We start from the raw sequence: 27,826 nt of genomic DNA, 5'->3' as shown, positions 1-27,826 counted from the left end.
AAAGGGGGGAAATGGCAGCATACAAAGTACCCTTCCGCCACACACAAGAAAGTAGGTTAATACCGCTTTGTCATACAGTTCAGAGATATGTTGAAAGTCTCAAGCTCATTGGGAAGTTAGTTTAAAATCAATGGCAAAATTTGTACCGAACAGACAGACAAAGTGAGCTAATGAAAACGTGTTAACAATGTAACGTAAATGCTTATCAAGTACGTGGGCAGTGTTCGATTACACTAATAAATAACTGGTTATACGAATAATCATAGACTACCTAAGAGTATTGGTCCGGTACGACCTAATTATGAACGAGCATAGGAAACAAGGAGGATGAAAAGGAGATGTGAGGCTTAAATTAATTGTAAGCATCAAACGGAAATTTAAGTCGTTAATTCATCTACGAAAGAGACCGATTCTTAATCACTGCTCGCCAATTTGGAACCCTCATCAGGTAGGATCAATAAAAGATATAGAGAAAATCCAAAGAAGAGAGGGTAATTTCGTCACGAGTTCATTTCCTCAGAGAGAGACAGACAGAGAAAGATTAGATTTGAACTTAGGATTCCGAGAATATACGTCCCAAGAACGACCAGAGAAAATTTTACTTCGTCCCACATAATTTTTCTTGCGATAATACAATGATGGGAAAAATCAAGAGAAATTCGAGCTCAGCTTTACAGCCTGACGTTCCACGCGCGCATCATTCCCGAATGCAACAAGGAATCATCGTTGTACCAGAAGCACACCTGCCACCACTCACCGTATCGCAGCTTGTGAGCGCTAGGTATCATCTACGTCTACTGTGTAGATACTTTTCACAATAGATAGACCCTATCACATATTACGTCAGTCAATTCTTACGTAGTTTCCATCGGTGTCCAAGAACCCAAATAATAGTGAAGGAAACTGTACATTCTAATTCCCTATATCTCTCACATCAAAGTCAGAGAAAGTTGTCCATTTTCTTTCAGCTTCTGTAGCACTTGCTCGGCGTCCTCTGTCGATATGCTTCTTTACAATCGAACCGAACTGGCGTATATCTCAATATTTTCGTTCCGTGCCAAAAATGTTTCGTTCCAGCTACACAACATCTGTTCACAGCTTCTCTTACATTATTTGAATCAACTTTGTGCATACACCACCGTCGCTGGTTTTCGCTAATTGTGAAAGAAAAGATACATGAGGACTATCCGTCGCTTTCATTCACAATAGTTAAATTCGACTGGGCGACTTCGTGTATTCCACACCATGTGGAGCCTTTCGGCACCTCTCTCCAAGTGCGCGCAGATATTTATGATACACATTGCCATTTAAAAATATGGCCATTCACTGACGCTTTTAGACAAAAAAAAGTCCTACTTTATCTGATTTGTAAGAGATTCTCGCCTGTGGCATCTGTTTACATTTCACGCATGCTTTTCAGCGTCTATTTAAGCTCTCCATAAACAACATTCTTCAGATCTGTTCATAACTCGGGTTTTTTTCATTCGCATTGCAACGGACGGTCGGTAGAAAATGACTGTGAAAGAGCCAAACCAGTACTGTGAAAAAACAGATCAGCATGCTATTCGTGAGTCACGGCACACGCGCAGTAGGTCACAAGGTCAACTCTGAACTTATTTGTTCATTTAGCTACAGATCAGGTTCTTGGACGGGTCTGATGTTGCCCTCCGTTTCTTCCCGTGTTGCCTCAGTCTCCTCATGTTTCCGCATACCTTCCGCTGTAATCATCATTAATATATTCTAAAATCGGGCCACTGTAAATTGCCTTCTTATTTTTGGAAGACTGGAAGAGTCTTACATCACGCAACAACATAAATTCTCTTCCAGTACGCATCTGTACCAATCATTTTTTCATCGCACTATCACACAGCGCCAGCTCCAGCTACACATAATGAAAAGGAAATTGAACATATCTTCAGAAACAAAGAAAATAGGCACTCTATGACATTTATGAGACACACTTGGTAACATCGGTTTCTAGGGATTAGGCATTGGTCGAACAAAGGGACCTTACAGACTGGTGCTCTTTGATTTTCCTCATACTTAAGAGGATTTGAAGGTCTGGCCTCGGACATCAGCTTCCTAAAACTATACGAAGTGTTTCTAAAAAAAAAAAAAAAAAAACACTAAATAAATCGACTTTGAAGATTTTCGAACGCTGTTTACTACAAAACATTTAAACTGTTTTAACTGTCGCAAAATTTAGTATTTAAGGAAATGTGAAAACATAATAATCTCTTAATACAAAATTAATTATTCATAGCAGAGTCGATCAGGAAAAGATGGAAATATATATATAGTAATTCTAGGCGTGACAGTAAAAATTTATATGAAATGTCACACTCACGGAAGCTCATAAATACGCTGATCGTATGACAGTTGTCAATGTACTGATAGTTTTCTGGGAAACTGCAACTTGTCAACACTTGCATCACATTCTCTGATGCGCCAAAACGTTATGACCACTGCCAGCACACTGCGTAGCGAGAACGTATTAAATGAACAAGAACAGCGCATAGGCTGCATAAAGTAGTTGAGGTAGTGCTTCAAGTACAGTAATGAGATAAAATAGCAACTAGGATGAAAAACATGTTTGCTAATGTATCGAGAACCATCTGTCACGAAATCTCAAAACCATTTTTCTGTTTCTCGCTGTTGCCCTTGCAACTGAACATGTCAGATTGCTCTGGGTTAAAATGGTTCAACGGCACTGTACCTCAATGAAGGATGTTTTTCCTCGTCTTACCAGCCAATGAAAAAAATTAATAAACTTGGCAATATAGAGGGTAATCGTATGTGTTTGAATCTTATTTGTCCAAGAGCAAAATAGTGCGTATATATCTCATATAAACTATACAGTCAAGTACACTGTAGGTAGAAACGTACCAAAGTATTTTTTTTAAGAAAACAGTTTTCCAACAGTTCTGAGTTTTATTTTGAAAGAAATTGTACATAGTTTCCTCCACCCCTCTCTCTTCGAAGGAAGTAAAACAACTTTGTTTTTCTGCGTATCCGAAGAATGAAAATATGTGATTGCCGGCACCACATGAAGTCAGAATCGTAAGCCGGCCGCGGTGGTCTAGCGGTTCTGGCGCTGCAGTCCGGAACCGCGGGACTGCTACGGTCGCAGGTTCGAATCCTGCCTCGGGCATGGGTGTGTGTGATGTCCTTAGGTTAGTTAGGTTTAAGTAGTTCTAAGTTCTAGGGGACTGATGACCTAAGATGTTAAGTCCCATAGTGCTCAGAGCCATCAGAATCGTAAAATGTACGGCCTGTGTTAGTTTTAAGGCGACAGGTCTAGAACAGGTACCATTAAATTGAAAAAACTTGGTTCCGTCTACAGGGAACATCGAACTAATACAAAGAAACGTACCCCATATGGTCAGCTTGGTTAACTTAGTGGGCCTGTGGAAAATGTCAACTGATAGATACTCGAAAATCCTACTTTGAAAATTACAAGGCTACGTTGGAATTGTATACTTCAATCCCATGCGTAACACTACTTTAGGGACCCAGAAGATCAATGTAGACTAATGACAGTTTCCACAGGAGCGTGTAGCTGATCATTCTTCCTCAGCTCTATCCACGAATGGAAAAGGGAGGAACTGTAAAGCATAATGAAATAAAAAGTGAGACCATATCGGTAGGCATGTGACAGCATGCGTAACTAATGTCCTAAAACGCAGTGCTTAAAAATGGTAGGGTCAAGTGTTTTGGGTAGACCTTGGGCTACGGACCATTTGTACACTCAACAGAATGATCGTCTTAGTGTCACTATGTTACAGTACAGGGACAAAGTATAAAACTACACACTTCCTCCTACTTAGACAAATGGAGCAAATAGGATGGTTCTTTTTGCATTTGATGTGGTCTATGATGATGGGACTCGTGGAGGCACCATTACTTTATGGGCGTCTCCTCGGAAAATTCCACACAAAAGGGTTTCTTTACTATATTTTCGTCGTCGCCAGCGGATCAAAACCCAACCGAGGATTCTACGGCGGCTATGCACAGCAAATGGCTGAAATTTTTACGATATAAGATCCCCGTCTCGAACAAATATCAAGATTTTCTTGATATCTTCACCCGTTTTCAAGATACAGAAGTTTAAAGTTACCCTACTTCTACACGTAAAATCTCGTGTGGGCGAAAACATAGTTTATAATGAGACGTAGCACCTTATGTTGTTTAATTGCAGCACATGCAGAAAATTTTGCACTTAAAAATCTGGTCTGACGTGTAAATTCAGTTTTTCTTTATTTCAGTTTCACGTAAGTAAACTATCTAAATATTACTGACTAATACATCTGTTTTCAAATAAGTTACATGCCCTGCTGCAGCAGGGAGACGAATAGAACCAGCGGAAAACTGTTCCTATTGGGGCATAAAAATGCGAATACGCTCCTCTTTATTTAAAAGCCTGACCGAAAAGTGGGATAGCAGCTGCCTCATTATTCCGTCCTCAGCACCTTAAAAAATTTTCCGCAAAATTTTGGCCTGTGAACATCTTCGCGCTTTTTATGCTGAGAGAGAAGAAGACAGTGGCAGTGGAGAAGAAACGGAAAAGTAATACACTGGAAGACAGTAGGAAGTGGTTGTGTTATAGAAAGAGCGAAGGAGACAATGGCAGTGTGAGAGAAACAGATAGACACAGTGACAACTGAACATAGTTGACAGTGACAGAACAGTTCTAAAAAAAGAGTGAAGGAGACAGAGCTGGAGAGGATCGGAAGCGGACGAGAGCCAGTGTGACAGAGGGAGAGAGGGAGAGAGGGGGAGAGGGGGGAGAGAGAGAGAGAGAGAGAGAGAGAGAGAGAGAGAGAGAGAGAGAGAGAATACATGACAATGACAACGAGGAAGAAAGAAACAGTGACAGCGGCGAGGTACAGGGAAGGGCGGGAGGAAGGAAGAAATGAGATATCAGCAGTGTTAAGAGAGCAAGAATGAGGCACTGACATTGAGACGAGACTGTAGTAGCGGAATAGAACGAAGGGGACTGTGGCTGTTATACAGGAGGCAATGAAAGACACACACAAAGAGATAATGACAGTAAGTTGGGCTGTATTAGTGAGACAGAATGGGCAATTTGGAGTAGATGGGTATAAGCGACTTACAGCGCTCGACTAGTGGGCTTGAGTGAGTTACAGTTAGGGGAGGTTGAGGTAGTTTGAGGTGAGTTGCGTGTAAAAAAAGAAAAAAAGGAATGCGAATATGTTCGCACACCAAAATTTTTGGGGAATTTTTTAAAGGAGCTGAGGAAGTTAGAATCAGGCAGCTGGTACCATACTTTTCAGTCAGTCTCTTAAATTAATAGGAACATACTCGCTTTTTTTTTTCTTTTTGCTCCGATACGTTTCGCTGGTAGAGTATTGAGCGAAATTGTTGACTGAGTTGAGGATTTTTTTGGTGGGGAGGAAGCAGCATCGTATTCTGGATGAGGGTTCATGAAAGGATATAGAAGTAAACTCAGGGCTGCCCCCAGGGAAGTGTGTTGGGACCCTTACTGTTCTTGTTGTATATCAGTAGAACCAAGCTCAGACTAGCAGGATGGTCTAATTGCAATCTCATGGAAACGGAGAGATCGTATGTTAGAATTCCTGTCGGACTCCAAATTTTCAGTCTGCCTTCAATCCAGCCTTCACCACTCAACAACGTCGACAATGTCGCCCCCCCCCCCCCCCCCCCCCCCCCCGCGGCTGCATAACTGTGGTGGATTAGCGACAACCAACTCGCCAAATAAGTCCCCAATTGAAAGATGCGCTGGGCCACTGAGCCACATGTAATTATCATAAAAAAATGAAATTATTGGGGGACTTCTTTATACGTTTGCAAATGTCAAATTGTTCATTTCACATAACGATAAAATGTATCATCATGTAATTCAAATATGAATGGGTCACAACTGGCAGCAACTCATACAAATGTCTGAGTGTAATAATTTGTGGTGATATGGAATGAAATGATCACAGAGGCTTACTTGTAGGAAAACGAAATGGATGATCGGTTCATTGTTTGGGTACTGGTAACATGATGGCAGTCTATAGAAGAGATTGCCTGCAAAGCATTGGTGCATTTCAACTTATAATGTTGCACAACTGTCTGGGACTCATAGCAAACAAGACTAACAGGGGATAGTGAACGTATTTAAAGGATGTCAGCACGGATGGTAATAGGTTTGAACCCTTGGAGAGTTTCACGGAAGTGATGAAAACCTCACGAAGCCTGTATATGAGGGAAGTAAAAAGACTTTTGAGATAAGGAATATTTATTCTAATGATGGAAAACTGAAATATACATTATTTTTATACACAACCTGCCTGCACTCCAAGGCACTTTGTCCGACGTTTCACAAGTTTTTTGATACTGTCGGAAAAACAGTTTTTTTGGTTGCACCTGTAATCAACGTTGCACCGTATCAATGACTGGCGCATCGGTTGCAAATCATCTTCTCCTGAGCACTTCTTTCAATGGTCAATAACATATGGAAATATTTCCCATTACAGTGCAGTATTCAGTTTGCTTTGTAGGATCTCAAAAGTCTTATCACTTTCCTAAGCAATTTCACTGTTAGCTTCACACATTCACGAAAGCAACACATGGCGCGCAGATACAAAGCCTACAAGAACAAATCACAATTATGTTACAGACCACAACTATCGAGTGCAGCTGACTGGTAACATGCAGCTGAGATTGCTGACATATGACAACTGTACAAAGCACAGGAGATGTGATCAAACTCATACTCTTATTATTTGTTGCTATGATAGCAGTCTTGTAAACAACTAGCTGTCTGTCACTTTGTTGTTCTGATCCAGGTTTAGCAGTGACAATTACAGATCTGTGTCAATAGTCTGAATTGTACCAAAAGTAAGTAAAGCTATAACATAATTTCTGACACAATGTAGCAGTCAACTAGAAAATGGATATGGCTTCAAAGTAGGCTTTTGTTTTGTCAAAAGCTTTTGATACTGTGTCCTGTGAGATATTATCAAATAAAACTGTAGTTGTGCAGTTTTACAGAAAATGCTGTTGGGTTAGTAAAGTCTTATTTATGTAGTAGAATGCAGCAAGAACTGGCACGAAGTCTGAGTACCTCCCAGGGGCATGTGGGAATGTAGTCACGGTTAAGTATTGGGTTAATTATTATACATTATTGATATTAATGACTTGTCATACAGCATAACCTGACCATCTAATTTCGGTTATTTATTTCGTGATGATCTAGTTGTCCGCATACCATTGGAAACAATAGACAAATTGATATGTGAAATATACTGGACCATTCATAAAGTTGAAGCGTGGTGTAATGCAAACTCTCTCTGTATCAATCAAAATAACGCACAGAACCTACATACTACACGGAATCGCAACAAGCAATTGGAACAGGAACTGAGTGCTGTTAATTTCTTCAGAATAACAATTTCTTAAAAACTGTCTTGGGACAATTATATAGAAGAGGTGGTATGCAAAATTAGTAAAGTATTTTTACCATGAGGAAACTACATCTCTGTGTTAACATTCCATTGCTTAAAGTCGTCTATCAGAGCTTAGTACATAACTATATATCATAAGGCACCAATCTATGTGGCCAAAGAGAGAAAGCAACAAATGTATTTAAAGGCAATGAGGAAAATATGCAACATGCCCCACCTCCACCCACAATCCACTGCAGACCTAGCTTCAGAAAACTACAGATTATGACTCTGCCTTCATTACATATTATCGAGTATGTGATTCACATTGTGAAAAACTACTGAAGATGGCAACAGTATCAAATGTCCATAACTGCAGTATTGTGAACAAATATTTCCTGGCATAATTCCATTGAAGCTATACTAAAAACATAGTAGTGCTTTGTGAACAAGAAAACCAAACTCTTCAGTGTTATGTAAGTGTATCAGGAAGCAAACAGATCAGAAAAAAGAAATAAAAATATTATATTAGAGCTGAATCCTTAACAAGCAGATTAATTCATAACTAAGGCCAAGAAAATTATGTGACTGTAACATATATATATTGTTAATCTCATGGGCATCTGCAGAAACTTTCTCAGGGGAGAGGTGGGGGAGCAAGTGCCTTCTCTTGCACCCCCTTGCAGACACCTACTATGGACTTGCAGAATTAGGGTGTGAACCATCAGTGAACAGTCACATGTTGTTGTGGTTTTCAGTTTGCTGCAGCTTTCCATGCTACCCTATTCTGTGCAAGCTTCTTCATCTCTGAATAACTACTACAAGCTACATACTTCTGAATCTGCTGACTATACTCATCTCTTGGTCTCCCTCTTACGATTTTTATACCCAACACTACACTCCACCTCCCCCCCCCCCCCCACCCCAGTACTAAACTGGTGATTCCTTGATGTCTCAAAATGTGTTTTATCAATCTATGGTTCAAATGGCTCCGAGCACTATGGGACTTAACTTCTGAGGTCATCAGTCGCCTAGAACTTAGAACTACTTAAACCTAACTAACCTAAGGACATCACACACATCCATGCCCAAGGCAGGATTCGAACCGGCGACCGTAGCGGTTGCGCGGTTCCAGACTGTAGCGCCTAGAACCGCTTGGCCACTCTGGCCGGCTTATTAACCTATCCCTTCTCCTAGTCATATTATGCCGAAAATTTCTTTCTTCCCAGTTCTATTCAGTACCTTCTCATTAGTTACGTTCTCTACCCATCCAATCTTCAGCATTCTTCTGTAGTACTACATTTCAAAGGCATCTATTCCCTTCTTGTTTGTACAGTTTATTGTCAATGTTTCACTTCCCTACACGGTTACACTCCATGCAAATACTTTCCGAATCTATATTCGATGTTGACAAATTTCTCTTCTTCAGAAATCCATTTCTTGCTATTGCCAGTCTACATTTTATATCCTCCTACTATGGCCATCATTAGTCATTATGCTGCCCAAATAGTAAAACTCATCTACTACTTTAAGTGTCTCATTTCCTAATCCAATTCCCTCAGCATCACTTGATTTAATTAAACTACATTCCATTATCTTTGTTTTGCTTTTGTTTATGTTCATTTTATATCCTCCTTTCAAGACCGAGTCCATACCGTTCAGTTGCCCTTCCATCTTCTCTGTTGTCTCCGACAGAATAACACCTTCTTCGGCAAACTCAAAACTTTTATGTCTTCTTACTGGACTTTTATTCCTATACTCCAAATTTTTCTTTGGTTTTCTTTACTACTTGTTCAATGTACAGATTGAATAACTTTGGGGATAGGCAACAATCCTGTCTCACTCTATTCTCAACCACCACTTCCCTTTTGTACCCCTCAACTCATCACCGCCATCCGGTTGCTGTACAAGTTGTAAACAGTCACACAATTATTTGCAAAAGATGTGTGTGTGTGTGTGTGTGTGTGTGTGTGTGTGTGTGTGTGTGTAACCTGAATAGAAAAGGAAGAATACCCATTGGTGGTTCTGTGGAGAGTACCCGCTGCCGTGTTCTTCCCAGGCGTTTGCAGGCATGGATGTACATGCAGAACATGAATTACACTCTCCCACGAAGCGCCAGTAATTTTGAAGTATATATATGTGTCTGCATCCGGGGTATACTTACCAGAAAGGACTTGTATCCAAGCACAGACGTGGAAAACAGTGGTGGCGGGTACGAAGAAGAACAGCAGCATCGCCGCGATCGCGATGAGGGCGAGAAGGGCTGCGGCGGCGACGAGGACGGCGGCGGCTCGAAAGGCTCCGCTGGGGGCGGCGCGCAGGTCGTCGAGGCCACCCTCGCACCGCTCCGGCCCGCCCCCAGGAGGGAACATGCAGCGTGCGAACAGCCCGAAGCGGCCCGTCGTCTCTGCCTCCATCGTGTCGCCCACCCATTCGGGGGTCACCAGCGACACCACCACGATAATCGCGTAGCAGATGCTGAAGATACCCCACAGCACGCCGATGGCCTTTGAGTTACGCACATAGTTGGTCGCATACATGTGCGACGACTCCACGTACTCAACCTTGGAACCCATTGCGAACTTTCGAGAATTTGCGGTCGGTGATACTCGTGTCTCGACCACCGGTTACGGAGTACGCACAGTGAAGTTTGCAGACACTTCAAATAGTACTGAGGACTGTATTTTGGGTGTTACTCAAAAATTACGTTTGCATGCTACCAGGTCTAAGTCATTATTGGTGTGTGTCTAAGCGTTTTGCTGAACACGGGTGACAGCAAAGGATAGTCCAAAGCTTAGGAAATGTTACAGACTCCTAGAACCGTACCGCGAATTTAAACCGCCATCAACTGCACACCCTCGCTGCCACTCCCACACACTGCCTTCTCTTCCCTACTCGACTGAACTGCCGCTGCTCTCGTCTGGTCTGACAGGTACCCGTAGATGCCGATGTAGATTAGCGCCGCGCCTCATAGATGGCGACACGGTACGGATGTCCGTCCAGTACAGCAAAGTGTACCAATATGACAAAATTTACCAGTACATTTCGCGAAAATATAACATAATATATCGCCCCACACAACTTTTATTGACTTAAAAGAAAATATGAGGAAATACAAAACAGAAAAGTAAGCTTTTTAATTCAGGGAATGTGCTTTTACTACTATCTCACTGCTGGAAGATAGAATTCTGCTTGTCAGTGATTTGGATGTCGACTCTTCTCTCGCAAGAGCCAAGCTGTCAACCACCTGGGAAAGAGAAAAATGGGTGTGAACGAAATGAGCTTACGAGATCGAGACAACAATAATTACAAATTCAAGTACTCGCAAACTTTGCGGTAATGAGTAGAATGTGAGAAAACATATGGAGGTAATCTATTATACCCCTCCAAGCCCTCAAACAGGTAATTCTATACAGGCTGCTTCATCTTAAATGTACCGGCAAAATTGAGACGTGGAATGAAATCCAAACCAGTCAGTAATTCTGGTGAACATATTACACTATCACCTCATGTATTCTGAAACCACATCATTTCGCTTATATCTGACTGAAATTTAGTGCATTTACGAGAGTATAAAATGAATAAAAAACTATTTACAATGTTTGACACTCTGTATCTCGCCCTCAACATATTTAAGTTAAGTCGCCTTCCCAGAGAAAGCCTCAATTATATCTGCTGAGTCAGTTGACTGTCCACATTTTATAACGAATTCCAGTTTTTATGAGCAAATAAGGAAATAAATTCAATGTGCGACACAGCAGACCTGCTTTGTCACATATTGCGCAATCTGTCAAGCGAAAAAGGTGATCTGGGAGTACCGATGGGCACATGCTGGAAATTAAGTTCTGTAAGGAATTAACTGTAACGATGTGTATTTCGTGATATTCCAAGCAAGCTAAAACAGCAAAATTTTACGACGGAGTTGATTCTGACTCATTTGTGCTCTAATCATCTGTGATTTAGCAGGTAAACACCACTTACAAACAATTAAGCAAGCCAATGCAAAACATAAAACATAGAAGAGAAAAAACAGCTGTTGGGTGTATGAGATACCATACCTTGTGAAATGCTACAAAACATAGTAATTAATCCGGACCTCATGTTTACCGAATGAAGCCCTATTGCACAACTAACTTGGTCAGTGTTTATTCAGAACTACTGCGTATATTTGAAAGCAATGCTTGAGTTTTATTTTCATACAACCGTTATCTGTTTTACACCGTATTTCTGATGACACAAGCCACGTCTCTTAATTCACATGTCACGCTTTAGAACCAACTGTGAATATTTAAATGAAATTCTTATTCTAAGACATAATCTCTCTGACATTGTAACCACTACAAACAAACAACTGGACGTGAAAGGTTGATCATGTGTGGTCTTGTGGTTTTATTACTTGCCCAAAGGATTTAGGGGAAACAAGGCAAAAACTTCAAGCAGTGTGACAGAAGCGAAACTGAGGTTCCAATTCCTATCAATCGAGTCCAAAGCTCTCCATTTTAAGGTTCTATATGTAAATGTAAAACAAAACATGAACAGTTTATGATGGGAACAAAACTTCATGGTATATACTTTCTGTGACGAAACTGCTAACTACTGTACAATAGATGTTAAATGAGACACATTCAGCTGTCAAAAGGGCATTATGTGAAGCCATCAACTAAACACTGTACTGGAATCTTACTGAAAGTCCTCGTACAAACCCGAAAAAATTCTGGTCATACGTACAGGATGTCAGTGACATCAAACTGTGTGTCCAGATATTCACGTGCAAGACAGGAATTGAAATTGGGGATAGCAATGCAAAAGCAGAGATGCTTTAGTATGCATTCAAATGTTCCTTTACATAGGAGAATCCAGGAGAACTGCAGATGTCAATTCTTGCCCCACTGCAAAGATGAGTGGTATAGATATTGACGTTAGTGACACTGAGAAATAGCGAAAATCGCTAAAATAAAACCAAATCTCAGAGCCCAAGGAGACGTATCACATTCTAGATATAGTTTGCAGCTGAGTTAACTCGCTTTTAACCATAACTATTGTAGATTGCTTGGCGTAGATAAAATCTGAGAGTGGCTGGTGCCAAGTAGTAGTTGCAAGAAAACACAAGTCACACTAATCTACAAGAACAGTAGATGCAGATTCCACAAAACTACTGTTCTGTATCAGTGACATCCATCTGTTGTAGACTCTGAGCTCTAATGTAATGAGGTATCTCCAACAAAATGACTTCCCCTCGACAATCAGTGTTGATTCTGCATACCTCAGTCCAGTACTGGTAAAACATAACTTGTCATTTTCTAGTGTGACATCCAGAAAATCATGGAACAAGGCAATCAGGTAAGTATAATACTTCTTGACTTAAAAAAAATCACTCAGTAGAACACCAACCTTGCACAACAAAAGTACAATCATATGCTGTATCAAATAAATTTCTGACTTGCCTAAGGATTTCTTTCTAGGGAGTATGTAGCATATTGCGTGTTCCCTTGGATGGTCAATCATTGACAAATGTACAAGTGACTTCAGGAGCGCCACAGGATGTTACATGTTAATGACCTGATAGGCATATTATTGGTAATCTCAGACATTTTACAGATGATGCAGTTATTTTTAATTGGAAAAACGATTTAGTCACATTTAGAAGAGATTCCCAAGTGATACAGAGCTTGGCAATTTGCTTTAAATTTTCAGAAATATACAATTGTGCAAATAAAATGCAGAAAAGTAGAATATAATAAATAAAATATCAATGAGTCTCAACTGCAACAATAAAATAGACTCCGTTATAAAGCAGGTGGCAGACTTCGTTCCTTAGGAGGATACTGGGAAAATGCAGTCTACAGAGAAGGTTGCTTTCAAGACTCATGTGAATATTACCACAGTTGTGGGAACCATACCAAATAGGACTAAGGGCAGTATGAATTTTGACATGTATGATGGTCCATGGTGGTCTGTCATGAAAATACTGAGAAAAATGAAGTGGCAGAAAGCCTGTTTACAAAGGTCCAAGAACCACAATTAATTAGGAATATACTACAGCTCCCTACTATCACTCCTGTAAGGACCACAAAAACAAGATTCGATTAACTACAACACTCACAGAAGCACTTCAGCAGTCATTATGCACACACTCCACACGTGGAGTGGAACATGAATAAACCCTAAATGTGGTACAACGGAAAGTACCCTCTGGCCATGTACTTCACACTGATTAGGAGAGTATGAATGTAGAACACACAAAATGATGATTTTAACTATGTGTTATTAAAACATTATGTGTGTATGGCTGTTAAGATGTTATAATGTGGCCTGAAATTGTATAATTACAGGGAATAAATGTAAAATTAATCATCACAATCAACAACTGCACACCCATTTCTTCCTCAGATGACAAAATTTGAGTCCCAGGATGTGAACTACAAAGATAAAAGCCTCTAAGTCAGAAAAGAAATCTGAAAAGTAGAAAGCTTCTCTTAACATCACCCCAGCCTTCACTACTGCCTGCCAGACCAATGATAACTCATGATCACAAGAACCATTCACAATAGTAGTGTTCTTCATCTAAGACACTCTCCCCTCCTGAATCATGAGATGGTTTCACTTCCTACAATAAACTTGCATTTAATCATTTTGCTTTGGTGAAGGACGTACTTTCCCTCACATGTAAATTCAACTCGAAATATCACTTTACAGCCCAATTCCAAAACCTTTCCAACTGCAAACCTAACATTGACCCATGCCTTGAAGAGCTCCGACCACGATTCCAACTACCACTACCGCAGAATCATTCCATAAAGACTTCCTAAAGTTCTTTATGTTCAGCAACACTTCACAACCCTTCCTCAGGTCCCTCCAACATGACCCTAAGCAGTCCTCTGAGAACTCCAGGCTCTTCATTCCCTAGAAACTGATGACTTTGTAATTATCATCCCAGCAGACAAGGAATCTACCACTGGGGTACTTGACTGATGGGAGTATGTAAGCAAAGGTGGTCTCACTTTAAAACCTCATGACCCTCACAGACAATAACACCTCAATCCATAGAACTTCTACCCCACTCAAAACACACACTTCCATCTGTTACCTTCTTCCTAAGATACAGAAACACAATCATGCTGGCTGTCCCATAGTTGCTGGCTTCAAAGCACCCACTGAATGTATAACTGCCATAGTTGATGAACACCTGCAACCTATATTAAAGACACCAACCATTTCGTTGATTGTCTGAAATATGTACCATCCCACTCCCACCACACACCTTGCTTTTCACCACTGATGCCATATCCTCCCATTCCAACATCCCCCATATACATGGTCTATCTCCTACTGAACATCTCCTCAGTCAGCACCCACCCAATTCCAAACCTATGACATGCTCCTGCTCAGCTTGATCAACTTTATACTTACCCACAACTACTTAACCTTTACAGGGCAGATATAAAAAAGATAAGGGGCACAGCCAAGGGAACAAGATGGCTCCTTGCTATGCCATCTTTTTCATGGGTCATTTGGAGGGCAATTTCCTACTATCTATAAGCCTTCAGCTACTGGTTTGGTTCAGATACACTGATGACATCTTTATCATATGGACTCATGGCGTTGCTGACCTGTTAAAATTCTTGGAACCTCTAAATACATTCTCCCAAATAAAGTTTACATGGTCCTATGCTGAATCCATGCCACTTTCCTTGACATTACCTCATACTCACTGGAGGTCAGCTACACACTTCTGTTCGCATTAAACCTATTAACAAACAGTACTTACATTTTGTCAAATGCCATCCTTTCCATGCGAAACGTTCCCTTCCATACATCCTTGGCATTCGAGGCAAATGTATTTGTTCAGATGCAGACTCTTTACAGCAATATACCACCATTCCCACTTTAGCCTTCACTTGATGTAATTGCCCCACCAGATTTCCCAGGTCATCTCATCCAATCCTGGTACTGCTGATTCCTTAAAAAAAAAACCACCACAGGGCTACACTTCTTGTCACACAGCATTACGCTGGTCTCGAATGTGTTAATCACCCAATTTGACAACGCTATCACATTCTGAAATCATGCCACAAAATGAGGTCCATAATGTCTAACATACTGCCCACCACACTTAGAATAGCTCTTTGTCACCCTCCAAATTTTAGCAAGATCTTTGTCAGACCCCAAGCTCATTCTGCACTCATCTCTCTACCCTATGGCTCCTATCTCTGAGACTGTCTCAGCTGTAAGACTTGCCCTACGCACCCTCCTGCTATTACCTATACCAGCCCTATATCTGGAAAAACATGTACTATCAAATGGAGAGCCACCTGTGAAACGGCGCATCATATACCATCTGTTATGTAAGCACTGTTCACTTTGCTACATCAGCATGACTAGTACCAAGTTATCAGTTAGAATAAATGGGTGTAGGCAGAGGTTGTATAATGGCAATACATAATATCCTGTTGCAGAGCATGCTCTACACCATGACAGTCATCACCTTGGTGTCTGCTTCATCACATGTACCATATGGATTCTTCCCTCACATACCAGTTTCTCAGAACTCTGCAGATTGGAATTGGCGTTACGTTCCTGCCACCCACCTGGCCTTAATCGACATTAATTTCTTTGGTATCAACACTTCTTCAGAAAGATATTCCTTCCTTCATTCCCTTTTAGTTTTCTAAATCTTTCATTTTCTGACCTGTCTATTCTTGCTCACCCCCACCCACCTCTATCACATACAGTGCGCTTAGCTTTCTGCTCTTATTAACTCATGCACAATCTTTTCGCAGTAACCTCTGCCTTAAACGTTACCTTATCTTCCATTTTTAAGCTCTCATGTTTTCAAATCTTGTCTGGTACCTTTGCTCATTTGCGGCTTTGAGATGGCAGCTGTGTAAATGGTTCACCCAAGCACCAAGAGTGTTGTAGCATCATTTTGATTAGCCATACATTTTGTAAAATCCAATGTAATAAACATTATACAGAATAAAGAATAGCTAAACATACACAGCAACATTTTCTTGGGCAATACTTCTGACAACACATACAACCAACTCAATTTCTGTCCACTGCTATAACTAATGACAGATGATGGCAATTAAGCGCATCTCTAATGCTGCTGAAATATTATATCATTTAAACAGATGCTGAGCAAAGAGCATTATATAGACACAATCAGTTGAAGTTTGTTGAAGGGTGCTGTTGAGGCAATGCTTCAGATCCAGAAATAGCTTTATTTTTCAAATAACTGTTGTTATCTTCTGAATAATTTCTCCAGTTCTATTAAGAAATTCAGTATTAAAGCTTCATGGGCATTATATCCAGTGTGTTTCAAGGGCTTGCCCCCCCCCCCCCCCCCCTCTCCTTGTTTTGGGAACACACTGGAGTGTTACACACTTAGGAATGTGACATTTCAAAATTCTTTCAGTCTTGAAATAACTTATGTAATTATGTGTGATTGTATAACACTGTATACTTTTAAAACAACTATCTGGAATACATACTGTTGATTGAAGTGTTGTTGTACAGATTCAAATCCAATTTATGGCAAACAGAGAAGCAATCATTTTATGTTGACAAAAATGTAATACCTTGTTACTGCATTAGCAGTTTCTACTTTTTGTTTCCATCTACTGCCAGCAATTTAAAAATACTGTCAAAATGCTGAAATCTTCTGTCTTTGAGAGTGACAGTCTGGTGTTTTACTTGCATACCAACATTAAGACATAGGGAATTTCACACTCCATTAATGAACTTCTGTATGTACCGCTTCTAAATGGTAGTCACCCCTGAATGTTCAAATTTATTTCACATCCAGGAATACTTTACTTGGCACTGGAAGGAGCAGTAGAGGAGGCAGCAATAGGAGCAGGTGAAGACTAGAATATTCTAAAGCACACACACACACACACACACACACACACACACACACACACACGCATATCCAACCATGTGTGTGCGCGAGTGTATACCTGTTCTTTTTTCCCCCTAAGGTAAGTCTTTCTGCTCCCGGGATTGGAATGACTCCTTACCCTCTCCCTTATACCCCACATCCTTTCGTCCTTCCCTCTTTCCTGATGAAGCAACCGTTTGTTGCGAAAGCTTGAATTTTGTGTGTATCTTTGTGTTAGTGAGTCTATCGACCTGCCAGCACTTTCGTTTGGTAAGTCACATCATCTTTGTTTTTAGATATATTTTTCCCACGTGGAATGTTTCCCTCTATTTTATATATATATATATATATATATATATATATATATATATATATATATATATATATATATATATATATATATATATATTAAAAAAACAAAGAAGATGTGACTTACCAAACGAAAGCGCTGGCAGGTTGATAGACACACAAACAAACACAAACATACACACAGAATTCTAGCTTTCGCAAACAACGGTTGCTTCATCAGGAAAGAGGGAAAGAGAGGGAAAGACGAAAGGATGTTGGTTTTAAGGGAGAGGGTAAGGAGTCATTCCAATCCCGGGAGCGGAAAGACTTACCTTAGGGGGAAAAAAGGACAGGTATACACTCGCACACACACACATATCCATCCGCACATACAGAGACACAAGCAGACATTTGTAAAGGCAAAGAGTTTGGGCAGAGATGTCAGTCGAGGCGGAAGTACATAGGCAAAGATGTTGTTGAATGACAGGTGAGGTATGAGCGGCAGCAACTTGAAATTAGCGGAGGTTGAGGCCTGGCGGGTAACGAGAAGAGAGGATATACTGAAGGGCAAGTTCCCATCTCCGGAGTTCTGAGAGGTAGGTGTTAGTGTGAAGTATACAGATAACCTGGACGGTGTAACACTGTGCCAAGATGTGCTGGCCATGCACCAAGGCATGTTTAGCCACAGGGTGATCCTCATTACCAACAAACACTGTCTGCCTGTGTCCATTCATGCGAATGGACAGTTTGTTGCTGGTCATTCCCACATAGAAAGCTTCACAGTGTAGGCAGGTCAGTTGGTAAATCACGTGGGTGCTTTCACACGTGGCTCTGCCTTTGATCGTGTACACCTTCCGGGTTACAGGACTGGAGTAGGTGGTGGTGGGAGGGTGCATGAGACAGGTTTTACACCGGGGGCGGTTACAAGGGTAGGAGCCAGAGGGTAGGGAAGGTGGTTTGGGGATTTCATAGGGATGAACTAAGAGGTTACGAAGGTTAGGTGGACGGCGAAAAGACACTCTTGGTGGAGTGGGGAGGATTTCATGAAGGATGGATCTCATTTCAGGGCAGGATTTGAGGAAGTCATATCCCTGCTGGAGAGCCACATTCAGAGTCTGATCCAGTCCCGGAAAGTATCCTGTCACAAGTGGGGCACTTTTGGGGTTCTCCTGTGGGAGGTTCTGGGTTTGAGGGGATGAGGAAGTGGCTCTGGTTATTTGCTTCTGTACGAGGATGGGATACCCTTGTAACCGCCCCTGGTGTAAAACCTGTCCTATGCACCCTCCCACCAACACCTACTCCAGTCCTGTAACCCGGAAGGTGTACACGATCAAAGGCAGAGCCACGTGTGAAACCACCCACGTGATTTACCAACTGACCTGCCTACACTGTGAAGCTTTCTATGTGGGAATGACTAATACAAACTGTCCATTCGCATGAATGGACACAGGCAGACAGTGTTTGTTGGTAATGAGGATCATCCTGTGGCTAAACATGCCTTGGTGCACAGCCAGCACATCTTGGCACAGTGTTACACCGTCCAGGTTATCTGGATACTTCCCACTAAGACCAACCTGTCAGAACTCCGGAGATGGAAACTTGCCCTTCAGTATATCCTCTCTTCTCGTTACCCGCCAGGCCTCAACCTCCGCTAATTTCAAGTTGCCGCCACTCATACCTCACCTGTCATTCAACAACATCTTTGCCTATGTACTTCCACCTCGACTGACATCTCTGCCCAAACTCTTTGCCTTTACAAATGTCTGCTTGAGTCTGTATATATATATATATATATATATATATATATAATGGAAGGAAACATTCCACGTGGGAAAAAATTATATATATATATATATATATATATATATATATATATATATATATATATATATATATATAGTGTATCTATCGACCTGCCAGCGCTTTTGTTCGGTAAGTCACCTCATATATATATATATATATATATATATATATATATATATATATATATATATATATATAAACAAAGATGAGGTGACTTACCGAACAAAAGCGCTGGCAGGTCGATAGACACACAAACAAACACAAACATACACACAAAATTCAAGCTTTTGCAACAAACTGTTGCCTCATCAGGAAAGAGGGAAGGAGAGGGGAAGACGAAAGGAAGTGGGTTTTAAGGGAGAGGGTAAGGAGTCATTCCATTCCCGGGAGCGGAAAGACTTACTTTAGGGGGAAAAAAGGACAGGTATACACTCGCACACACGCACATATCCATCCACACATACAGACACAAGCAGACAATATATATATAATAGAGGGAAACATTCCACGTGGGAAAAATATATCTAAAAACAAAGAAGATGTGACTTACCAAACGAAAGCGCTGGCAGGTCGATAGACACACAAACAAACACAAACATACACACAAAATTCTAGCTTTCACAAACAATGGTTGCTTCATCAGGAAAGAGAGGGAAAGACGAAAGGATGTGGGTTTTAAGGGAAAGGATAAGGAGTCATTCCAATCCCAGGAGCGGAAAGACTTACCTTAGGGGGAAGAAAGGACGGGTATACACTCGCGCACACACACACACATATCCATCCGCACATACACAGACACAAGCAGACATTTGTAAAGGCAAAGAGTTTTGCGAAAGCTCGAATTTTGTGTGTATGTTTGTTTGTGTGTCTATCGACCTGCCAGCGCTTTTGTTTGGTAAGTCTCATCATCTTTGTTATATATATATATATATATATATATATATCCTCATGTTATTTACTTCATTTTCCAATAGCTAATGTCATTTTTCCAATTTGCTGCCCCTATCCTCACATTATACAGAACCGTACACACCCACTAAAACTGATTAATCCTAGCATGGTAATGAAATCATTAAGAATAAATGTCCTTCCTTACAGTCACAACCTAATCATACACTGTCTGTTAAACAGGAGTAGAGTGCTTTGGAGGTTTATTTTTATTTGTAACATCCAAATAGCTCTAAATCCACATCCTGTATAAACCTGACGTGTTGACATAAACTTTCTTAGATTTGCTACTTTCTCAGGTGCTGACTACATACCTCACTTTTTTTACTTTGTAATCCAGTACCTAAGAGTCCAATTTCTGACCTAAAACCACACACAAGGTGTCCATAATTAAAGTTCTAGTTTCAAAGCACTATAGAAAGAGGACCACTGCTGAGAATGATGTCAAATTTGAGCAGCATATTACTGACACAGGGGGAAACATCATGAGAAAAAAGAAAAAACTGATGATAATTTGATCAATACATGGTGCTGTTAAGTGTCTGAATATGCACACCAACAGACACATGACACACAGCTGTTCCTCAGTTTACGACGAGATGCCCAACATGACTGTCTCCATGAAAGATCGTGCACTGCTGGTAAAGCTATTTTACAAGAATGGTGACTGTGTGCTGTGCCAGTAGCCCTGAAGGTGTTTCAGACACTTGAGTCTACAAAACAGGGCGTTAGTCCAATGCCTCAGTTTCATCATCCAAAATTTATTAGTAAATTCAAGGTCAGGAGTTAGGTTCGCCAACAAGTACCCATCACACACTTTATGAGCAGGCGCACTGTACTGTGTCTGCCTAGGCGGGCCTCATGATGCTACGGTCAGTTCCAGTACAGCACTCGTGGCTGCCGCATCGCTGTCACAAAGTGGGGCCGAGGCAGTTTCAGGTAAGTTTTTAAAGTCACGATAATTTATGGGTTTGTAGTTTTAGCTTGACAATGTCCACTATGGACAAACAGTAGTTACTTTTATTCTGAAGAAGGTTGGGTTATCCCGACTGAAACCTAGGTAAAATTACCAAACATGCAGCAACCAGTCGGAAAATAATGTTTTATTTATTTTGTGACTGGTTGCTGCATATTTGGTAATTTTATGGCTTACAATCACTGCACGACTTGGGAACTACATGGAGCCCACCATTCATAAATCTAGGTAAGCTTTGCAACTGAGGCTGTTGGTTTTTAAAATTAAAATCAATATTTATACAGTTGCTGAAAGGGCTGTGTAATGTTGACAATATTTATTACTAATTACATTGATCATGAAGTAGCTTAAACTACTAAAAATGAAGTCGAATTTTGATGAGTTGTAAAATCGGACATAGTATATTCAGTACATAAAAGAATGAAGCAAGGATGTTAGCTACATGTGACTGAGTTGATACATTGCTCAATTTCATTTTAGTTGTGTACTGATCTTTTGAGGTCAGTTAATGGAAGCTTTTTATAAGACAGATTCGTAACTAAATACTGTAAATCACACATGAATACAACATTAATACTATTATTAAAAAAATAACATACCAGCAAAGATTATAATCAAAGAAAGACTAAGCTGACCAGGATCTAGACCTCATACTGCGGGGTTCTGAAAACATTACTCCTTCACAATGTAAAATCACAAATATTGTTAAAGGATACCAAAACGAGAAGTATGTTACAGAAAACAGATAAAAGGAGGAAGGAAGGTTGTGTAGAGAATGAAGAAACCAGGAATGAAGAGACAAGGAGGAGGGTGAGGTGGACGGTAACAACAAAATTGTAGCTATTGCCACGTCCCGCAGCAATCTCGATAACTCCATGTTAGATATTGCACACAGATACAATGCTTAAAGATTCATTCTGACTGATAGATAACTTGTTAATGATCACTCCAAAGTTACACTATGTGATGAAAAGTATCTGAACACCTGGCTGGAAATGACTTACAAGTTCGTGGCACCCTCCATCGGTAATACTGGAATTCAATACAGTGTTGGCCCACCCTTAGCCTTGATGACAGCTTCCACTCCCACAGGCACACATTCAGTCAAGTACTGGAAAGTTTCTTGGGGAGTGGCAGCCCATTCTTCACGAGAGGTACTAATGTCGGTTGGTGAGACCTGGCACGAAGTCGGCATTCCAAAACATCCCACAGGTGATCTATAGGATTCAGGTCAGGACTCTGTGCAGGCCAGTCCATTACAGGGTTGTTATTGTCGTGTAACCCCTCCGCAACAGGAAGTGGATTATGAACAGGTGCTCAATCGTGTTGAAAGATGCAATTGCAATCCCCAAATTGCTCTTCAACAGTGGGAAGCAAGAACGTGCTTAAAACATTAATGTACACCTGTTTTGTGATAGTGCCATGCAAAACAACAAGGGGTGCAAGACCCCTTCATGAGAAACATGACCACACCATAACACCATCACCTTCGAATTTTACTGTTGGCACTACACACACTGGCAGATGACGTTCACCAAGCATTCCCCATATCCACACCCTGCCATCGGATCACCATACTGTGTACCGTGATTCGACAATCCACACGTTTTTCCACTGTTCAATCGTCCAATGTTTACACTCCATACACCAAGCGATGTGTTGTTTGGCATTTACCCACATGATGTGTGGCTTTTGAGCAGCCTCTGGACCATGAAATCCAAGTTGTCTCACCTCCCACTTAAATGTCATAGTACTTGCAATGGATCCTGATGCAGTTTGGAATTCCTGTGTGATGGTCTGGGTAGATGTCTGTCTATTACACATTATGACCCACTTAAGCTATCGGCAGTCTTTGTCAGTCAACAGACGAGGTCAGCCAGTACGCTTTTAAGCTGTACATGTCCCTTCACATTTCCACTTCACTATCACATCGGTAACAGTGGACCTACGAATATTTCGGTGTGGAAATCTCGCATACAGACATTTACACAAGTGACACCCAATCACGTGACCGCATTCAAAGTCTGCGAGTTCCACGGAGCGGCCCATTCTGCTCTCTCATGATGTCTAACGACTAATGAGGTCGCTGACATGGAGCACCTGGCAGCACAATGCACCTAATATGAAAAACATATGTTTTTGGAGGTGTCAGATACATCTGATCACATAGTGTATGTATTAAAATGTTTTAAAACTAATACATTGGAAACATTTAAAAAAATATATGGAACATGTTAGACTGCCATGGTTATTAAGTGCCTGGGTTTTGTCAGGCTTTAGAAATCAGTTGCTTCTTCTAAAATATTCTTATGCAATGGGCTAAAATTTGATTATGAGATAGATTTCAGAAATGGTGTACTTGTTGTTGTGGTCTTCAGCCCAGACACTAGTTTGATGCAGCTCTCCATGCTACCCTATCCTGTGAAAGCTTCTCCATACGTACTGCAACCTACATCCTTCTGAATCTGCTTAACGTATTCATTTCTTGGCCTCCCCCTACGATTTTTACCCTTCACATTGCCCTCCAGTAGTAAGTTGGTGATCCCCCGATGCCTCAGAACATGTGCTACCTACTGATCCCTTCTTCTAGTCAAGTTGTACCAGCCACAAATTCCTCTTCTCCCTAATTCTACGTAGTATCTCCTCATTGGTTATGTGATCTATCCATCTAGTCTTCAGCATTCTTCTGCAGCACCACATTTCGAAAGCCTCTATTCTCTTCCTATTTATCGCCCATGTTTCACTTCCATACATGGCTACACTCCATACAAATACTTTCAGAATAGACTTCCTAACACTCAAATCTACAGTTGATGTTAACAAATTTCTCTTCTTCAGAAGCGCTTTCCTTGCTATTGCCAGTCTACATTTTATATCCTCTTCACTTTGATGATCATAGTTATTTTGCTCGCCAAATAGAAAAACTCATCTACTACTTTGGGTAAGTATCTCTTTCCTAATCTAATTCCCTCAGCATCACCTGACTTAATTTGACTACATTTCATTATTCTCATTTTGCTTTTGTTGATGTTCATCTTACATTCTCCTTTCAAGACACTGTCCATTCTGTTCAACTGCTCTTGCAGGTCGTTTGATATCACTGCCAGAATTACAATGTCATTGGCAAACCTCAAAGTTTTAATTTCTTCACAATGGATTTTAATTCCTACTCCAAATTTTTCTTTTGTTTCCTTTACTGCTTGCTCTATATACAGATTGAATAATGTCAGAGATAGGCTACAACCCTATCTCACTCCCTTCCCAACCACTGTTTCCCTTTCATGCCCCTTGAGTCATGTAACTGCCATCTGGTTTCTGAACAAATTTTGTTCCCTGTATTTGACCCCTGCCACATTCAGAATTTAAAAGAGAATATTCCAGTCAACATTGTCAAAAGCTTTCTCTAAATCTACAAATGCTAGAAACGTAGGTTTGCCTTTCCTTAATCTATCTTCTAACATAAGTCGTAGGGTCAGTATTGCCTCACGTGGTCAAACATTTCTACAGAATCCAAACTGATCTTCCCTGAGGTCGTCTTCTACCAGTTTTCCATTCGTGTGTAAAGAAGAAGAAAGTATTTTGCAACTGTGACTTATTAAATTGATAGTTCAATAATTTTCACACCTGACAACATCTGCTTTCTTTGGGATTGGAATTATTATAGTCTTCTCGAAGTCTGAGGGTATTTTGCCTGAATCACACATCTTGCTCACCAGATGGTAGAGTTTAGTCAGGGCTGGCTCTTCCAAGGCTATCAGTAGTTCTAAAGGAATGTTGTCTATTCCCGGGGGCTTGTTTCGGCTCAGGTCTGTGAGCTCTGTCAGTACATCACCCTTGTATAGACCCCATATGTACTCCCTCCACCTTTCTGCTTTCCCTTCATTGCTTAGAACTGGTTTTCCATCTGAGCTCTTGATACTGATACAAGTGATTCTCTTTTCTCCAAAGGTCTCTTTTAATTTTCATGTATGCAGTATCTATCTTACCCCTAGTGATGTATGCCTCTTAATCCTTACATTTGTCCTCTAGCCATCCCTGCTTGGCCATTTTGCACTCCCTGTCAATCTCATTTTTGAGACGTTTGTAATCCTTTTTGCCTACTTCACTTTTATATTTTCTCCTTTCATCAATTAAATTCAATATCTCTTCTGTTACCCAAGGATTTCCACTAGGCCTCGTCTTTTTACCTGCTTTGAGAGATGAAATAGTGAAGGCAGCAGAGGCTGCCTTCACTATTTCATCTCTCAAAGCTACCCATTATTCTTCTACTGTATTTCTTTCCCCCGTCCTCGTTAATCGTTCCCTTATGCTCTCTCTGAAACTCTCTACAGCCTCCGGTTCTTTCAGTTTATCCAGGTCCCATCTCCTTAAATTCCGACCTTTTTGCAGTTTCTTCAGTTTTTGTCTACAGTTCATAACCAATAAACTGTTCAAAGAGTCCACATCTGCCCCTGGAAATGTCTTACGATTTAAAACTTGGTTCCTAAATCTCTGTCTTACCATCATATAATCTATCTGAAACCTTCCAGTATCTCCAGGTCTCTTCCATGTATACAACCCTCTTTCATTATTTTTGAATTAAGTGTTAGCTATGATGCAGAATTCTACCAGGCGGCTTCCTCTTTCATTCCTTCCCCCATTCCATATTCACCTACTACTTTTCCTTCTCTTCCTTTTCCTATCATCAAATTCCAGTCCCCCATGACTATTAAATTTTCGTCTTCCTTCCTTCACTATCTGAATAACTTCTTCTATCTCATCATCATACATTTCTTCAATCTCTTCATCATCTGAGAGCTATTTGGCACATAAACTTGTACTACTGTGGTAGGCATGGGCTTTGTGTCTATCTTGACTACAATAATGCATTCGCTACACTGTTCATAGTAGCTTACCCGCACTCCTATTTTTTTTATTCATTGTTAAACCTACTTCTGCATTACCCCTATTTGATTTGGTATTTATAGCCCTGTATTTACCTGACCAGATGTCTTGTTCCTCCTGCCACTGAACTTCACTGGTACCCCACTATATCTAACTTTAACCTAGCCATTCCCCTTTTTAAATTTTCTAACCTACCTGCTCGATTAAGGGATCAGACATTCCACACTCCAATCCATAGAATGCCAGTTTTCTTTCCTCCTGATAATGACAATGTCCTGAGTAGTCCCTGCCTGGAGATCCGAAGGGGGGGGGACTATTTTACCTCTGGAATATTTTAGCCAAGAGGACACCATCATCATTTAAGCATACAGTAAAGCTGCATGCCCTCGGGAAAAAGTATGGCTGAAGTTTCTCCTTGCTTTCAGCCACTTGCACTACCAGCACATCAAGGCCGTTTTGGTTAATGTTACAAGACCATATCAGTCAATCATCCAGACTGTTGCCCCTGCAACTACTAAAAGGCTGCTGCACCTCTTCAGGAAGCACAAATTTGTCTGGCCCCTCAACAGACACCCCTCCATTGTGGTTGCACCTAAGGCACGGCTATCTGTATCGTTGAGGCACTCAAGCCTCCCCACCAATGGAAAGGTCTATGGTTCATTGGTACATGGTTCACGGAGAGGGGGGGGGGGTTACTTAGAGTAGGTTAGAAAGTTCCATAAATAGTGGTACTGTTATGTCTAGATGTGGTGGCCTACTCTGCTTCAAGAGCATGTCATTTAACATTCCGTGCTGTATAAAAGTGTATAAAAGCTTCCCCTTGCCTTCCCTATGCATTACACTCCGCCTTCATAAGGATGCGTACTATTCATGAATGTATTCTAATAACATTCTTTTACATAACCACCACCTTTCCCTCTCTTTGCATCCAGCATAGAACTAACTCCATCCACTTACACTTCATTTAACTACAGGTCCTGCTCACCACCATTTCATTTTGACGAACAACATAATTACGTCTTCCACTCCAGTCTGATCCTTGATCCATTCTCCTGTCTCTTGCACTAATTCTGCAGTTGAATCTCTCCAGAGCCCAAGGAGCAGTTTTCTTTCTTTCTTATATATATATTTCTTTTTTTTTTTTTTTTTTTTTTTTTTGCATTGTGAATTCATGCTTCACTGCTGTTAGGCAAAAGCAATACTATTCTAACTATAAATTTTCAGTCTTCAGCTTCTCCCTGGGTACTTCATGTCGAAATAGTTCATGGATGAACTGCTGGATGTCATTATCCAACAGGCACAATTTTCATCAAATGACCACGTTGCCATCATCTGGTGTGATGATGAACTGACTGATGGGGAACCAGCACCATTCTTCTATCTCCTCCCCCTCTCCCTCCCATCGACCAGTCCATCAGCTGTCTGAGCCCAGCAGCCCTAGCCCCACTCCTGCCAACACAGTGTTCCATCCTATGTTCATACCTAGATACATATGCTGGCAGCAGCACCTCTGTGCTGTTCCTCCACCCAACCCCAAAGTCAGTTTATTGTCTGGTATCTCATTCCTCTTCCTGATCAGTCTAATAGTGTAGTCTTCATCTGCCCTAAATAAAGATCTATGACATGACCAAC

The 27,826-nt window shown here is 40.9% G+C and overlaps 1 protein-coding gene across 1 annotated transcript in view; it reads right to left on the bottom strand.

Moving 5' to 3' along the window:
* LOC126484368 (LHFPL tetraspan subfamily member 3 protein) overlaps positions 1-10,352 on the bottom strand; it is a 149,132-nt gene extending 138,780 nt beyond the window's left edge. The window contains exon 1 of the mRNA XM_050107839.1: positions 9,577-10,352. Coding sequence (XP_049963796.1) covers positions 9,577-9,988 — 412 coding nt within the window. The 5' untranslated portion in view covers positions 9,989-10,352. The remainder of the gene's footprint in view (positions 1-9,576) is intronic.
* Between the last annotated feature and the right edge of the window lie 17,474 nt (positions 10,353-27,826).

The sequence above is a fragment of the Schistocerca serialis genome, chromosome 6 (assembly GCF_023864345.2).
Source record: "Schistocerca serialis cubense isolate TAMUIC-IGC-003099 chromosome 6, iqSchSeri2.2, whole genome shotgun sequence".
NCBI lineage: Eukaryota > Metazoa > Arthropoda > Insecta > Orthoptera > Acrididae > Schistocerca > Schistocerca serialis.
The sequence above is the reverse complement of the archived record's forward strand: the minus strand, read 5'-3'. Positions and strand labels throughout refer to the sequence as shown.